Source organism: Alnus glutinosa, chromosome 4 (genome assembly GCF_958979055.1).
Source record: "Alnus glutinosa chromosome 4, dhAlnGlut1.1, whole genome shotgun sequence".
NCBI lineage: Eukaryota > Viridiplantae > Streptophyta > Magnoliopsida > Fagales > Betulaceae > Alnus > Alnus glutinosa.
This window is the reverse complement of record NC_084889.1, coordinates 26,964,041-26,981,443: the sequence shown is the minus strand read 5'-3', so window position 1 is coordinate 26,981,443 and position 17,403 is coordinate 26,964,041. Positions and strand designations below refer to the sequence as shown.

At 33.9% G+C, this 17,403-nt stretch overlaps 1 protein-coding gene across 2 annotated transcripts; it reads left to right on the top strand.

Moving 5' to 3' along the window:
• The first annotated feature begins 13,424 nt into the window (after window positions 1–13,424).
• Window positions 13,425–17,403, top strand: LOC133866455 (histone H1). 2 transcript variants are annotated; one of them, XM_062302988.1, is made up of 5 exons: window positions 13,425–13,686; window positions 13,765–14,496; window positions 15,356–15,439; window positions 15,523–15,719; window positions 17,364–17,403. In XM_062302988.1, the coding sequence occupies exons 1-5, from the start codon at window positions 13,552–13,554 to the stop codon at window positions 17,386–17,388; spliced, it is 1,173 nt and encodes a 390-aa protein (XP_062158972.1). In that variant the 5' UTR covers window positions 13,425–13,551; the 3' UTR covers window positions 17,389–17,403. The 2 variants fall into 2 exon arrangements, with proteins under 2 accessions (XP_062158972.1, XP_062158973.1); XM_062302989.1 differs by lacking the exon at window positions 17,364–17,403 and adding an exon at window positions 16,346–16,620.

Genomic DNA, 17,403 nt, shown 5'->3' with positions numbered 1-17,403 from the left:
TTCGGACCAGTCATTTGCCCGTTGGTACTGTAACGCCCCGCTTTTACAAAAAGCATAAGTGAAAATTTTTAAATTTTCACGTGACATTACTATCCCATCAGAGTTAAATGTTGGCAACGAAATATATAAATATAAGGGTTAAATACCTTTTTAGTCCCTGAGTTTTGACAACTTTATTTTTTAGTCCATGAGTTTCAATTCGCATCACAGATGATACATCAATTTTGGGAAATGACCAAATTAGTACCTCGGTTAACTTCTCCGTCCAAAAATTAACGGTCCACTACGTGTCAACCTCAGAAGTTGACACGTGGCACTATATAAAAAAAATTAAAAATTAAAAATAAAAATCTTTAAAAATTAATTAAAAAATTAAAAAAAAAATTGAAAAAACTAAAAAAAAAAAAAAGGGGGTGGTTCAGCCACCCCCAAGGGCAAAACCCTAAACCCGAACTTTTTTTTCTTTTTTTTTTTCTGTCCATGTGGTGGTTCGGCCACCCCAGACCGGCCGGCCACCCCTTTTTTTTTTTTTAGTTTTTTCAAATTTTTTTTAATTTTTAAAGATTTTTAATTTTTAATTTTTAATTTTTTTATATAGTGCCACGTGTCAACTTTTGAGGTTGACACGTGGCGGACCGTTAATTTTTGGACGGAGAAGTTAACCGAGGTACTAATTTGGTCATTTCCCAAAATTGATGTATCATCTGTGATGCGAATTGAAACTCAGGGACTAAAAAATAAAGTTGTCAAAACTCAGAGACTAAAAAGGTGTTTAACCCTAAATATAATGAAGACTTATGAATTAAATAACACTTCAAAGCTTCTACTGAAATACCTCAAGATAGATATAATAAGTAAGTCAGCGTAATCATACAAAAGTAGTAGTAGTTATGTCTCATAGGGCATATATAATTATACAAGTCAAAACATCTAGAGTTTAATAATTACATAACAGCAGAAATATAAATATTGTCTCTGAAACTAGGTTAATGAACTACAACATAGTAGTTCCCAAAAAGGAGGTAGTCTAGCCTCAAATACTAGTATCAGGATCCATCTAAGGGTCTGGATAGTCCTGATATTCTTCTTCTTCATAACCTGTATTATTACACAATACAGACAGAAGACAACAACACAAGATACTAAAGTGAGTCAGTTGTTTCCCATAATAATATGAATGCTGATTCATTTAATTAATGCAACATAATGCAATGGCTTTATAATCACATGTATACGCAATATATAATCTATAGTCGCGAAGCATAGGCATAGATTGAATATAAACATAACTATAAAATAATGACAGTTTTAAATGCAAAGTTTTAGATATTTCCCCTTTCCACTTCTCTATTGGCCTTAGCACGGTTAGCTTTTTATTTGAAACATTGGCTTCCTCACTTTAACTTTTAATTATATTCTTTGGGAGCCTTGAATCCTGGAAGCCTTGGTTTCCCTGGTGACCTTGGTACACCAATTTTTATATTTATTATTCTCTTTTCAGGTACTTCCTCATTCACCGAGAACCTAGGAACTCTAGTGAAGCCTTATGTACCCACTGTGGATCTTGATCCAACAGATTGTTATTAGACAGATTATTAAAATAATAAAATATACAAAGTCACATGCGCAAACAAATAAATAAAAGCAATAATCATAATATTATAGGAAAAATCAACCAGCTTCGTCCTCAGTAAGTATAAAGATACTTACTGTTTCCGCTTCCAAAGATTTTCCTCTACAACTACATAATTACAATCATGCAATAATAATAAATTAATAAAAAGCATTATGAAAATATTTATTATTACTACTATACCTATTTTCCAGAAATTATTTTCCATTACAACGGCTACATATTTAAATAAATATAACCTTATCCTTATTAGTATTTTAAATTGGACATAGCATTGGCATAACGGTTTAAAAAGAATACTGATATTTCGTTCTTTTAATTAGAACATTGAGTGACATTTATCAGCGTATAAATATTTGGGTAGTGTAATAATACTAATTTTAATTAAAATAATTCTTTATATATACGTATAAACCATTAGTCAAAATAACTCTTATATACATGTATATATTTTTTAAAATAGCTATACAACACACAAGGTCTCCACTGTACACACATACTGCCACTCCTCTTTTATTCACACGTCACCTTCAACATACAGAACATGGCAACATATATACAATTCTCTAAGTGCCTTTGTCTTGTTTTTATATCTCAACTTCTTTCCACATTATCATCCACAAAACCGGTTCTATACTTCAACTTATGTTTGTATTCTTTAAATTATTTTCCTATTCAACACTTACTGAATTGCTGTTGACGATCGGCTATGGGCTCAAAAAAAAACTCCTCTGATGAAAACAAGAAGAGAAAGTTACATATGTGTCCATACCCGGTCGTTATACCACAAAGAAAAAGAGGAAAAACAGAGCATCATTTAGGGGAAAGATACACTGAATTCAGAGAGATAGAATGAAGAATTACCTACTGAAATTCGCACAGGATAATCCAATGAAGAGAGAAAGCTGGTTTGAAATAGAACATTCAAGATTGAGTTTGGAGGTTGCTAGTTTTTGGTTCAAAAACAGGGAAGGAATTCAAATGTTGTTTTCTAATGTTTTGTTGGTGTAAGAGAGGTGTTTGAAGGCTTGATTTCTGGTTTCATGGGTATTGGGAACATAGAGGAATCAAGGGAATTCTACTACTCAAGTTTCTGCACTGACAGGAAATAAAACAGAGGATGGTGTTCACGTAAGAGGCTTGCTGTATTTTTTTTCTTGTTTCTTCACAAAAACTGATAATCCAAGGCTCCCTTATATAATAATCTTGAATGGCTAAGATCATACTAGTACATACTTCTTCAATGGCCAGATTTATGACAGCTAGATTGAGAAAATCTTCAACATGATTACAATATATATTTTGTAAGATTTCATATCGTATCTTATGAAATAATTTCACTGTTCAACCAAATCCAGTTTCTTTTGGACCAAACTGAGTTAACTAAGCTAACTAGATGAGGCTTTGATCATCTGGAACCAAAAGCATGGTGTGGGTTCAAGTTTTAAGAGAATAAAATCGACATTATTAACTTTCATGTAAACTACATTGCACTGGATAATTAAGTCGCTCGATCGATTCCATTTATCCGCAATTATTATGTCGCTCGATCAATTTAATATTCGATCGATTGACTTTGGCTGAAATATTTTTATTCATTTGATACATATATAAATCTAATTAATTTATAATTAGGGTAATTAGGTTTTATACATAGGTACTCATATGCAAATATTAATATCTATTCCTGACTATTCTCTAAGTGTAGTATTTTTCGGGTATTACAGGCACCTTCTTAGTTGTTGCAAGTGATTTACCCTTACAAGCATCCTTTTTGGTAGCAACCTTCTTGGCAATTAGGTCAAAACCAGGTAGAGTGTCCTCACTCGTTACAAGTCCTTTGTCCTTGCCAGCATCCTTCTTTAGAGCTAAGTCAAAATTCTATGGTGCAACCCTTAACTTAACACCCCCACTAATAACAGAACCCCATGAGCAAAGTACCTTAACTCTAAGTATTTGTGGACCATGTTAGGACTGATGTCCAAAACTCCAATTGCATTAAAGTTGCTTTTCTATAATTGTATAATATTGAATATTGAACATATATATTATTGTTTTATATGTACATATATGTTTGAATATTTTGATATGATATATGTGTAAGGTCTCTAAATTATATTGTATTTAACTAAGATGTGAGTAATGAGATTAGCGCACAGAAGATCATAGTCATAAGTCCTTATAATTTATAAAATATTGTTCGTATTCATAAATGGAACTAGGAAATCCATCTAGACTATAACATGACAACCTTTACGATCTATCTTGATTAAAAGAAATAGGAAGGGCTTCGGGTTGATATGTTGGTGTTGGTGTTGGTGTAAGTGTAAGGTAGTGCCATGCACCGAACCGACTACGTGAGTCATCATTATTTCAACACTGTGATTAACAATAATGTGCGTGCACGACGACTTATAACAATTATTATAAATCTTGAAAAATTGTGAACTCAGATATAAAGTGTAGGTTACTTTGATATACAAGATTGAGATCAAATCGCTAGTCAACACTTCTGTGCGTTGGGTGATTGCATTTGTGGAAACACCTTTTTTCAAAAATGAATCCAAATCATTTGTCATGGAACAAAGTGATAATGAATATTCCTCTTAATATAGATTTAATGGGAATAATTATTCTAAAACTCGAGCCTGAGTGTTTCAATGGTATTTTACTGAAACTTTCTTTTGTGCAATGTGAGATGAAAATCTCACAAGATACAAAAATGATATATCATATAATACAGGAGTATCAAGGAAAATAGGTAGTGAACTAAGTAACAATGTATTGACTTTGGTTCGACTACAGAATGATTCCATAGAAGGGTAATATGTAAAAAATAAGTGCATTGCAGAGATTGATTCAATAATTTGAAAATACATATTAGAGTGCAGTCACATTTGTTTAGTGAAATCAATTATGATTAAATAGGGTCGTGTGATATTGTCACGAACCTATTTTAAGCTAATTGTATTTTTCTTTTTAGGTCCCTCTTTGAGCAGATGTAAATTGACCATATGCTATGAGCCTCGATTATGTATTTATTTATTTTGGATTGTTTTATTTGATAAAACACGGACCAAATGAATATAATTCCTAAGTTGCTCATTTGGTATAGATGATTGGATTTTCAAATTAATTTCCTATGAGCTTAAGCAGTTAAAGAGTTATAAGCTCTTGGAATTAATTCCAAAAGGCTTAAATAGAGATAAATGAGCATTGAACTTTAAGGATAAAACTCAAGCTCATGCTGAATAGCTGGTAGCAATGTGCTATGGTTAAAACCCTAGATAGTAGGGATTAAAATTGTAGTTCTCCTATGACTACAATCCTATCTTTGCTATATATATATATATATATATATATTTAATTTTTTAATTTTTTAATTTTTTATTGAGCCTATCTTTGTTGCCTAGATAGTAGAGATTGGAATTGTAGTTCTTCTATGACTCCAATCCTATCTCTGCTACAGCTTTGGTTTATCTTCTAATATTATCGTCAGTGTAAATCAAAGTCTATAACTAGAGAGCCATAGTGAAGTATTATTTACCAATGTACTACTTCAAGTTGTGAGTCCACACTCATAGTCATATTCAGTCGTCAGAGAGAAGATTTGGAGGCTGAATCAAGAACACAAAGAACATGTTCTTCACCATTCAACATCCAATGAACAAATCAATCAAAGTCAACTAGCCCTAGTAGCCTATGAGAGGCCGATTTCGATTGTAAGTACCCTAAACATGTTAGTTTAATTAATCTAGCATTGTTTATCATGAAGAAATTTTTTCTAGGATCGGTATTCCGCTGCACATACTTTGATTAACGCATGATCCCCAACAAACCACCCTTCTCACTTAAGGTCATTCACCATCTTCATTTTATTGTTATTTTTCCTAACATAATCAACATCCCTTAAACGAAAATATTTGCTAGTCCTAAATATTATCCTAATTATGGCCTTTTTAGTATGCTTTGGTGTTTGTGGCTTCTTTGTAGTTGTAACATTGTTGGTAACAGAAGAAGTTTTCTTTGCACTAGGGAGCACCATTCATTGAAGTTAACAACATATGCACAAACAATTAGTTACACACTGCTCCTCAACCATCGTGCACAAACACCATCCCCCACCAACATGCACACACCACCCCCTAACCAGCATGCACACGCGTCACTCCCAACTAGCATACATATATACAATTAACACTACAAAGGCACTAAAAGATCTAAAATGGCTCAATAACATATTTAGAAACACCACTCCTCAACCAATTCATAAGCACCATCCATCCCTCAATCAGCATGCACAAACATCCCTTGAACTGACATGCACATGCACCACCCCTAAGGTTGTAAAGGAGCTAAGTCGAGCCAAGAATTGGCTGTTCGATCTTGGCTCGTTTACAAATCACTCGGGCTTCAAAACCTGTGCTCAACTCAACTCGACAATTCCAAAATCTTGTGCGAGCTTGAGCCCGCCAACTGTCCGAGCCGAGTGCTCTATCGAGAACTCAGCTCAAGTTTATATTTTTTGATTTTTTGATTTTAAGATTAAAAATAAATAAATAAAAAAATTAAATAAATGTCTCAACCATTGAAAAATTCAAATGGTTAAGCTATGGGGGCAATTTTGAGATTTTACTTCAATGTCCATCAATTGGCTTGATCACTTACGAAGAGAGAGACCTCTTTTTATAAAGAGTAGGTGTAACACACCTGGTCTAAACCCTGGTTAAGAGACTGAGTAGTTTTGGCTTTTAGGCTAGTTGGAATCAAGTTGGGCTTGTTCAGGATAGATTTTTGGACCCAGAAAGACCTCCAGGCCAGCTTCTAGACATGGGGATCAAACCTCCCAGGGGAAAGATCGAACTCAACCCCTAGGTTCGATCCTACGGTTCAAGAAACTCTAGGGGTTAAACTCCCATCTTTCAGGTTCGAAACTCACGAGAGAACATGTGGTTTTCCGGATTTTTAAGCCTCCAAACAATTGTTAGACCCTATATATTCATCCAAAACTTTACCCTAACCCCTTTACTCAGGAGCTGCCAGTATGTTGGATTGAAGAGAGAAAATCAAATTTTGATCATTCTAAAGGCATTCTTGGGAGTTTCTAACTCAGCTAGATGAGAGAACCATTCCCTTATCGTTTTCTATTGTGTTGCACGTTGTTTTTTTCTAGGGCAATACATGTTTGCGTTTGTTCTTGAGTGTCTGGATCATTAGAGTGTCTTAAAGGATTTGTTTTATCGTTTAAGTGGTTTGGAATACTGTTCTTAATATGTTAAAGATTATAAACAGTTTGTCTTTTGAGTTTAGTGAGACAAGTTGTTGAGAACATATTGATTGATGGTATTGATAAGTTCAATGATTGAGTTTGGTGGTTGGATTTCATGGCATGTATGGTTTGCGTTGTTAAAGTGTCTGTTGGAAGACCTCAAAGGGCCTGAATAAGATGTTTAAGACTATAAATGATGTTTAAGTCGAGGCTTTAGGAATCCCATAACCCTTAGGAATTTTTCCAGGGTTAGAATAAGTTTTTCTAAGGTTATAGAGTGCTCGAGACAAGCTGGAAATGGTCCCTGCCAGTTAGGTTTGAACCCTTTCAACCCAAGATCAAACCTGACCAGACCAATATTGAATCTAACCAGGCATGTTCGAACCCAGCACTGCCAAGATCGAACCTAAACGTCAGCTTAAGGATGTGCATTATGGGATGCTAAGAAGGTTTTCCTCTCCTCCACCTCCTCATAGGGCTAACATAGGGTCGTTGGGTCTCCTTGATCCCCCTTTATCATCTCTTTTGAGAACTCACTAGAAGTTCTCAAAATATTTAAGTGTGGAACCTATCAATTCTACTATGTGCATGTATATACCATTCTTTTATAGTAAACTAATCTTATATTCCAAATCACTAAAGATCTTTTTTTGCAAAAATAAAAGGTTAAGATTGTCTCTATGTACTTATGTACTTATGTTAGCATATTAACATATTAGTTAATAGCAAAAATAACATTCTAAGGTATTGACTAATATACTATATATATATGGTACTTATATTTTATATAACCTATTCTTATTAATGTGTGTGTATATGAACTAACGAGTCGAGTTGAACTTTATATAAGCTTGTTCTCAAACATTAACCGAGTCAAGCAAAATTTTATACGAGCTTGTATCATTTAATAATCGAGCCTAATTTTGTGTTTACGAATGACTCGCAACTCACAAATAGCCTTGTTCGCTTACAACCCTAATCACCCCTAACCAGCATGCAAAAACACCATTAACATTACATGCAATAGCAAAAAAAAATAAAAAGACAAAAATAATAATGGGAAAGTACATTTAGCCCCCTATAACTTTCATCCTTTTTGCAATGTCCTTCTAAAAAAAAAAAAAAAATTATTCCATTGGGTTGCAATGTCCTTGTTCCGCGGCCCAAAATAACAAAAATACACTCTACAAGATAAAAAAAAAAAAGTAAGTAATTTTTTTTTATCTTATGGATAGTATTTTTGTCATTTTGGATTGAGAAAGAGAAACATTGCAATACCAATGGTAAATTTTTTAAGGAAACATTGCAAAAATGATCGTTCTTAGAAGATGATAAATGTAGTTAACATAATAAATAAACACCATTAACATGTTCACAAAACAGCGAACTCACACTTGATCCCTTCTTTGATGCACCAGCTTTTGATCCCCTTGCAGTCTTGGCCTTTGATGCACTAGCCTTTTAGCCCTCCTAAGACCATGCATTTTGATGCACTAGCCTTTGAATCCCCTCTCTGATGGGGCAAAACTAGTGAATTAGAATCTGATGGTGCATCTTGTAGATTATCTGATGGGCAATTGAACATTGATATAATATGTATTAAAGTATAATTAGAAGGTTTTCATATAACACTAAAAATAATGGGCAAAATTAGAATTTTTGGAAAGGGAAAGGGGAAGGGGGGGGGGGGGGGGGGGGGGGAACAAAACTTAAAAAAAAAAAAAAAAAATTGGGGGTCCATTTCATAAAAAATATCTAAATTTTAGAAAGAAATAAAATCAAATTTTTGTGACTTTTTTTATATTTTGGGAGAGCCTGCAACCCCCTAAGGTTGGTGGTTCCAGTCCATTTCATAAAAAATATCTAAATTTTAGAAAGGAAAAAAAAAAAATCAAATTTTTTTGACATTTTTTATATTTTGGGAGAGCCTGCTACCCCCCAAGGCTGGTGGTTCCGCGAGGGAACCACCTAGCCTTGGAGGGGTCCGTCTTACGGATAAAATCAGTATTTTTGGCTTAAGGGGAGAAAATATGGTGGAGATAATTTTTTTGGAGAAAGAAGCATGCACGTGAGTTATGGAAAGTGTAAGTCATTAAGCTCCCTTGGGCCCTTTTGGGCTCTCGTAATAGTGAGCCTTTAATTTGATTTCGTATTGGCCCTTCGAACCTAGGCTCGATCGTAGGCTTATTTTCTGTAAAAAGTCGCCTCATTTCTTTTATGGACACTTAATATTACGTAGAATTACTCCATCAACTATCAAAATGTATTATGCTTATGGTGTCACACTTAAAGGTTTAAAAATTAAAATGAAACGCCTATATTAGAGCTATTGTACTCTATGCAATACCTAGGGCATCAGACATGATCTCAATCTGCACCCACTCACATCCTTCCCCTCATTTTTTTTCCCTTTTCTTTTTGCTTTTTTTTTTTCTAGGTTTTTTTTTGCCATGTGTCAAGCCGAGGTGACACTTTTGTACATCTAGAGCTATTTGATTTGATCTGGCGAGGTCTTACGTCAGCATTTCACAATTCCATTAAAACTCACCAACATATGTACAACAGGACAATTTGATAATGGAGCATAGCTTAAAGAGTGGTTTGATCGATTTTAAACATTAGGGAACATGGCCCCTCCGGCCCTCTTCCCTCCCCCCTCCCTCCAAAAAAAGAAAGTTGTTTAAAAAAAGCTTAATCTTTAACTTTGTTAATATATTTTCTACTCACTTTACAAAAACACTATACATCGCTTATCTAAAATAATTATCTACTCTATTAAAAATAATTTTTTTTAATAATTTTCTTTTCATTTTTTTTTTATTAATAAAAATGCAAATCTCGCCCATGCCGTTGTAGAGGCCGCCTACTTTACCACTCATTTTTGTGCTCGACTACTCGTCGCCAAGCTCCGTCCTGTGCTTGCTACTGCTCGTCCTGTACTCACCACCACTCTTTTTGTGCTTGTCACCAAGCTCGTTCCCGGCTCAAAGAGTGAGAAATTTTTTTAGTATATATATATATATATATTAGATGGAGTTACGTGCTTCTGAAAATTTGGAAAGGTACTATAGATCATTAGTGTTTTAGAGGGTAGGGGAAGATTTTATTTAAAATCAATTTGAAATAACCCAATACAACTACTCTTATACTCCATGTTGTGATAGCCGGGAGATAAAAGTAAGTAGAGGGTCTTGTACATTGGCCATCCTTTTTAGTGGTAAATCAAGTTCAAAATTACTCATCCAAAAACAAAATCAAGTTCAAAATTTTGCAAAATTATTTTTACTTTGATTTAGATTTGGGAGAGAGTGAAAGGTCAATCCTGTTAATACTTTCTCTTTTTCTATGTAAAAGTTGGGTGCGTGTTAATATTCTAGATACACTATTTTTACTTTTTCTTCTTTCTTTTTCCTTTTATTTTTTTTTTAAAAGATTTCTCTCTATACACTTTTTTACTTTTTCGAACTTTCTACATTTTCTCCAAATTCTAGATGGGTTATGGAATAGTTTTCTTTTGAAAAATAAAAAATAATAAGATACTTCCTTCAAATTACTACTTCATTATTAACGTCTCTTCAAACTACATTAATAATGCCTTCACTCAATCAAATACACTTGTCTCTACCATGACTCATACTCCACAGTTTATGCAGCGGGTTCTATCTCCACCCATGCATTATGTCGATGTTTTTCCTAAACTACCAAAAAATATCAATGTCCCTCTAATAACCAAAAATACCCTTCATAAAATTATAAAAATTATGAAAAAAAAAAAATTAAAAAAAAAACCGTTTTCATTTTTTAAAAAGGTATTTTCTTTTTCTTTTTTTATATAATTTTTCAGTATTTTCTTTTTAATTTCATTTTTTTCGTATTTTTTTATTCTTTCACTTTTTGAATTTATAAGATTTTTTTTTGTTTTATTGAAGAAAAGAAATTGAATTATTTTTATCATCGCAAATATATTGACATTTTTTAATAATTTATAAATGACATTATTGATACAACAATTGATAGTTTATCGATGAATATTGACAATTAAATTATAATTTAAATAGATTTCATTTTCATCCACTAGTGCCTCTGCAACTTTCCACCGCCAAAGTAGTGTTATAATAATAATAATAAATTAATAATCTATGGGAATTGGGATGCCCACAAATGTGGTAAAAATGCTGTCCACAAAAAAGTTGTCCTACAACTACAAGTGGAGCCTAATTAATGTACTTGTGTTAGGATTGTAGTAAAATTATAGTGGTACTCTAGTAATAACTTTCTACTTTTTTTCTTTCCTTTTTGTTAGAAACTCCAGATTTGGTGATGGTTTAACAAATGTGTGCATTTTTAAGAAGGAGAATTCATTGCATGTTGACTCCCCTAAAAATGTAATCATTGAAGTTGCTTGTGGAGTGCTAGTCAAATGAGATATACCTTTTATATGCCTCCCAACAATTTTCAAAAATGATTCATTTTTGGCAAAGCCTTTTCCATTTTATTTTTTGTTTTAATGTTAGCAAGAATGCATTGATGTGATATAAAGATAAACAAAATTTTAATTTTTTTACAAAAAAAAAAAAATTAAGGAAAAAGAGTGGGTTACCAGATAGGCTGTATAATTCTCTTACAAACCGAATGTTAGTTTTATAATTAATGAAAAAGGGCTGCTAAGGTAATTTTTTATTTTTTTATAAACTGATGTGACAGTTTATAATTGGTGAAATGGTTAAGTAAAAAATCTGGCTTGTTAATTTAATTAATTGATGGCTGACTTGTCAACCATACACACTTAATCATTTTATTAAGAAAAATATTTGGGGTGTGATAGCTTTTACTACAATTTACATACAAATTGGCGTGACAATTTATATTTGATCAAATGATTAAAAGAGTATATAGTTGATAAGTTAGCCAATAACTATTTAAAAGAAAATGTTTGGAGTGCTCAAACATTTACTACAAAGTCATTTATAAATTGATGTACTAATCCAAAATTGGTAAAATAATTAAGAGAATATGGTTCACAACTCAACCTTCTTTTTTTTTTAAAAAAAAAAAAAAATTAAGTTGATGAATCAATTTTTTAATTTTTTTTGCTTAATCATTTCACCAATTATAGACTGTTACGTTAGTTTGTAAATACCTTTGTGATAAAGTTATAATACCCCTAATAACACTCCTAATTAAATTGGCTAGCCATATTTTTTGCTTAATAATTTCACCGATTATGGACTACCACGTCAGTTCATAAACATATTTATAGTAAAAGCTGTAATAGCCCTAACTAAGTCGTTCCCTAGATTTCACTGTAATAGCGCATCTAGCTATCTAAGGTATGTCATTAAATTTTTTAATTTTTTTTTAAGTGAAAATTTCATGATTCAATAAACTAGTAAAATAGAAATACTCTCTATTCTCACAAGATCATGAATAACAAGAGGATATTCTTCCATCCAAATTTGATTCGACACGCTCGTTAAGAGCCTCTTTCGCCAAATGGTGGTATCTCGTTCAATTAATTAAAGAGGTCGGTTTATAAACATGTTTTTAGTAAAAACTGTAATAACCCTAACAATAAAAAATAATTTTGAAAATGTAATAGCCCTAGTTGTTCCCTATATTACACTGTAATAAGGTATCTCATTCGATTAATTAATAATTTATTTTTCTTCATGCTATTCTGGATGATTTTCAAAAGGTTTTTGTAGCTGTGGATAGATGTGTGGTCACATAGAATTGAATGGTCAAAACAATGCTCAAATCCTCCACTACCTAGATGCCTTTCCCCTAATCCTCCTTTATGTTTGTTGTGTGATAGTGAAATGGGAGAATTATCAAGAACCCCATTGGTTTAACTAATTATAACATATGTTTATGCTATTCTTTTTTAACTATTTCAACACCAAGATTAAAGATCCTGTTTGACTATATTTTTAAGAAAATAATTTGTTTTTTTATCCAATAATTCAAAACATAAAATATTCATAAAACATTAAAAAATTACTTTTATTTTTACATCACATCAAAATACATTTTCAATCAAAAATCAAAAAGCAACATCATAATAATTTTAAGTGATTTATAAGTATTCTTTATATGAAATTATTTGTTAATGTTTTTTTCTTCCTCGTTAAAAAGCAAAAAAATTCTCTAATCGATGAAAGGTGCGTTTTAATTTGAAAATGTAAAAGTTAATTTTTTCAAATAACAGATAAGTGGATATTTTTTTTAAAAACACATAATTTTAAAAGCTAAATTAAAATTTTATTAAATTTTTAATTATATTTTTACAAATTATTATTTTTAATCGCGCATTTAGTGTAAATTCAAACGAATCCTAAATTAAAGTAGAAAAGTTGTAATAACCATTAGTTTCCTTACCATCATTAATTAATTGATTATATGAAAGTAAGAGGATAGACAACAAACATATTTTATTTATTTATAAATAAATAAAGACAGACAAAGAACACGTCATCAAGAGGGTGCTCATCCTCAGCGGTTCGATTTGACCCCATCCCAATCATCATCATTTGGCAGTAAAGGACACCACCGTTCCCCATTTTCTCCCCACAACCCTTCCCAATTCCCCATTCACAGTCCCACCTCAGCATCTACTTCTCTCTCTCTATCTCTCTCTGTGTGTAAATCTATGGACCCGGTACTGGCGGCGACGTTTCCTCAGCCGCACATGCCCGCCCCCGTCACCATCACCGTCACCCCAACCGCCGCCCCGGAAGCAGAGAACCACATACCTCACCCAACAAACCACCCCCCTTACGCCGAGGTACCAATTCATACTTCCCTTAACATCTAAACATGATTCCTTTTTCTAATTTCCTTTCTCTTTGTGTGTGGGTGGCAGATGATTTTTGCGGCGATAACGGCTCTAAAGGAGAAGAACGGTTCGAGCAAGATAGCCATAGCCAAGTACATAGAGCGAGCCTACTCGGGCCTCCCGCCCACCCACTCGGCCTTGTTGACTCACCACCTCAAGCGCTTGAAGAGCAGCGGTCTTCTCGTCATGGTGAAGAAATCATACAAGCTCCCTAGATCTGATGCCCCTTCTTCGCCTCCTCCTCTTACTGGGCCGGGCCGAGGCCGGGGACGTCCTCCCAAGCCCAAGCCCACTACCAATCCGGAGCCCAATGCCCAGCCGGTTCTCGTCGCTCTTGGGCTTGTAGATGAGCCCAATGCGCAGCCGGTGGCGGTCAAGAAGGGACCGGGTCGTCCGCGGAAGAGCGGGCTGGTGGGGCAGCCCGGGCCCGTCAAGAGGGCCCGAGGGCGTCCACCTGGGTCCGTGGGACTCAAGCCTAGGTTGACAAAGAGGACTCCCAAGCCCAAGTCAGTGACTGCTGTGTTGGGCTCTAATGGGCTGAAGAGAGGCCGTGGGCGCCCACCGAAGCCCCAGCTCCAGACCATGGTCATTCCTTTCGCTCCCAACAATTTTGCAGCAGTAGCGCCGGCAGCAGATCTGCCGAGGCCTAGGGGCCGGCCCAAGAAGGACGCGGCAGCACCGGGGGCTGTTGCTGAAGTTTTTGGCGTCCCCCGGAAGCCCAAGAAGTCCACCGGAAGGCCTGTCGGCCGGCCGAAAAAGGTAATCCCTGTTCTCGACTAAGGTTTGGTTCATCAAAAGTAATAGTTAGTATTTGGTTGCAAAAGTTGCCCTATGAATGGTATATGATCGCGTTTGGTCCGGTAGAGTTTTCCTTCATTTCGACACTTCGAACAAGTTTATTTATATCGAAGAATTCTGATGGTAAAGGAAAAAGCTTTTTACATATTGGGTTCTTTAAACTTGATTTATTTTGGGGGTTATATAGTTTCTTTTAATTATTCTCTCCTTTTCTTTTCTTTTTTTAAGGAATTATTCTCTCTTGTTTCAACGTAATATGAAAATTTGGCTTTTAAAATTAGATTTTAGCCTTTAAAATTATGTTTTTTTTTTTTAAATACACCCGTAATTTAAAAATTCTTTTTTTTTTTTTTACGATTCCAAATTACAATTTTTAAAATACGCACTTGGAAACGACAAAAGAAAAACGTTTGACCTTGAATTGAATGGAACCTAATAAATGAAAAAAGATATACCTTTTTTAAAATACACCCGCGATTTAAAAACTCAATTTTTATTTTTTATTTTTTTTTATTGTTTTTATGTTTTTAAATTGCAATTTTTAAAAAACGCACTTTGAAATGATAAATATACCGAAGAAAAACATTTTACCTTGAATCAAATGGAACCTAATGAATGAAAAAAAAATCCTTCTCTCTTAAATTGTTTACAGTAATTTTTTTTTTTTTTGGTTCGACTACTTTCATTTTGTGAAGTTTATATTTGGAATAACTAATAAGACTTGAATTTTTTTAATATCTTCGTTTGTGTTTATTTTCTGCTGAATTACTTACTTGAATTGAGTTTATTCTCACTTTGGCTTTACCATTGTGAGGAAAAGAATGCGGCGGCATTCGCCATACCTGAAGCACCGGAAATGCAGCCGATTGCCTATGTAGATCTGAAGAGGAAACTTGAATATATTGTAAGTTGAAGTATTCTCGTTGCTGCACTTTTATATCACTTTCTTATGGACTTGTGATTATGATATGACTATTTTGTTTGCAGCAATCTAAAGTCAAGGAAGTTGTTGGTGTGCTGAAGCCCCAGGTAACGAACGATAGTGCGCGCAGCATAGTGGCGGCAATCGAAGAGTTAGAAGGGCTTGCATCAATGGACATTATTACTGCACCATTACAAGTTGAAACCCAACAGCTGCAACAGCCCCAGCAACTGCCCCAACAACAGCCTCTGCCCCATTATCAGTAAGAATTCTGTGAAAATTATGACCCTGTTTGCGAGGATCAAGATTGAGCCTCATTGTGAGGATTCAATAAGCTGTCTTTTTTATTTATTTTTTTTTTCTTTTTAAGTGTTTTAACATAGAACAAGAGGGAAATGATCTGTAAAGGGAATAGGAAGTAGCAAAACTAATTTGTCATTGATGGTGGAGATGGACCATGTCCATGAAGGTTGTTGTTTATTTAACTTCAGAATGATCATGACGCTCTCTTTTTTTTTCTTCCTTTTCTTTTTTTTTTTTGTGGTTTTTTGGTAATAGTAGAATGGGCAGACATGCCCTTCTTCAATGTCTCTGCGAAATGTGCTCTTTCCAGTGCTGTAACTTTATTTGGTCCCCCTAGAAACAGAAAGTTTTAGGTCTCACAATTGTTTGCTTTAAGATTTGGCTATTATATGTTTATTATGTAAACATAAGTATAGATATGAATGGATAGATATTAGCTTGAAAACTTGTCCAACCCCCCACCCAAAAACAAATAGTATAACCGTGATGTGTAATTCTATGTAGTAGACTATTATACGACTATCATACAACTTGATGATGTAGCAGTGAAAATCAACTTTTAATTTTTTTTCTTTTCTTTTACAGGTTCTAATCACTGCCACATCATTCCAGTTATATGGCAATCATAGATCAGTCTATTAAATAGCGTTATTCAATCGTGACTGACTTGCAAATTAGATAGCTGTTTTGCATGCTGCCCAATTTATTGGTACATGACGTAGCTTTCTTCTTGCTTGAGTTTACTTGTTTCATAAGGAGTTGTACGTGAGCCATTCTCTTCCAATTATGGAGTTGACTTGATTATGAAGTATACTCTTGTATTTTAGCCAAGGAGAAATTGTTGATTAGCATTTTTTTCAGCATTCTCAGCTTAGTTAGCACGCTCTATTTACTATTGGTGTTTTTCAATTTTTAATTAAGGGCAGATGGAATATGTCAATTCCGCTGACAATGTTGAGAGAATGCTAAATAGCATTTCTCTAGCCTAGTGCAGGGCGCATTCATTTGGTTTGCACTTGTACAAGTTTTCTTCTGATTATGAAGTTGCTTATTATTCATCTTGTGATTGTGTTCTGACAGTTTAATATTTCCATTGTAGAGGAGAATCCAATATTTCCATGACCATATGTTTTTGTCTATAAATGTTGTAGGGGCTTAAATGATAAAGGTTTTGCTAACTGCCAGATGGCTTTGGTTCATTAAATATGAATGGTTTTGTTACTATGAATGCCAAACATGAAAACCCTCTTGACCAGGGGAAATTATGCTCTGAATTTAAGCAGTGGCATTGTCAGCAACTGTTTATCTCTTCCTATTTTCTTGTGATCTACACTTTTTTCTCACTATTTTCCACAAACATAATTCAACATGATCTTAACTTGGATGCTTATTTATTTGAGGCAAAAATGCAAAATCAGTCCATGTGGTTACCACTGATTTGCAATAAGCTTTGTGGGTATAAATTTTGAGGAGATTCTAATATTCACCAAAGCTGATATGGCGTGGGTCTTTCAATCATTTGGTGGATGGAAAAGTAACATGTAAGTTCTTGTACTTAGTTTCTGTCCAAATTTTTTACGAAAATCGTCAAATGCCATTTTAGGGTTTTTTCAAATCAAGTTCCCTAAACTCCAAGTGGTAGA

Bases quoted from the DNA above. Each gene is read 5' to 3' on its own strand.
- LOC133866455 (XM_062302988.1), top strand. From the start codon at position 13,552: ATGGACCCGGTACTGGCGGCGACGTTTCCTCAGCCGCACATGCCCGCC. The intron at 13,687-13,764 runs GTACCAATTCAT...TGTGGGTGGCAG, and splicing joins ACCACCCCCCTTACGCCGAG to ATGATTTTTGCGGCGATAAC. The intron at 15,440-15,522 runs GTAAGTTGAAGT...TTTTGTTTGCAG, and splicing joins AGAGGAAACTTGAATATATT to CAATCTAAAGTCAAGGAAGT.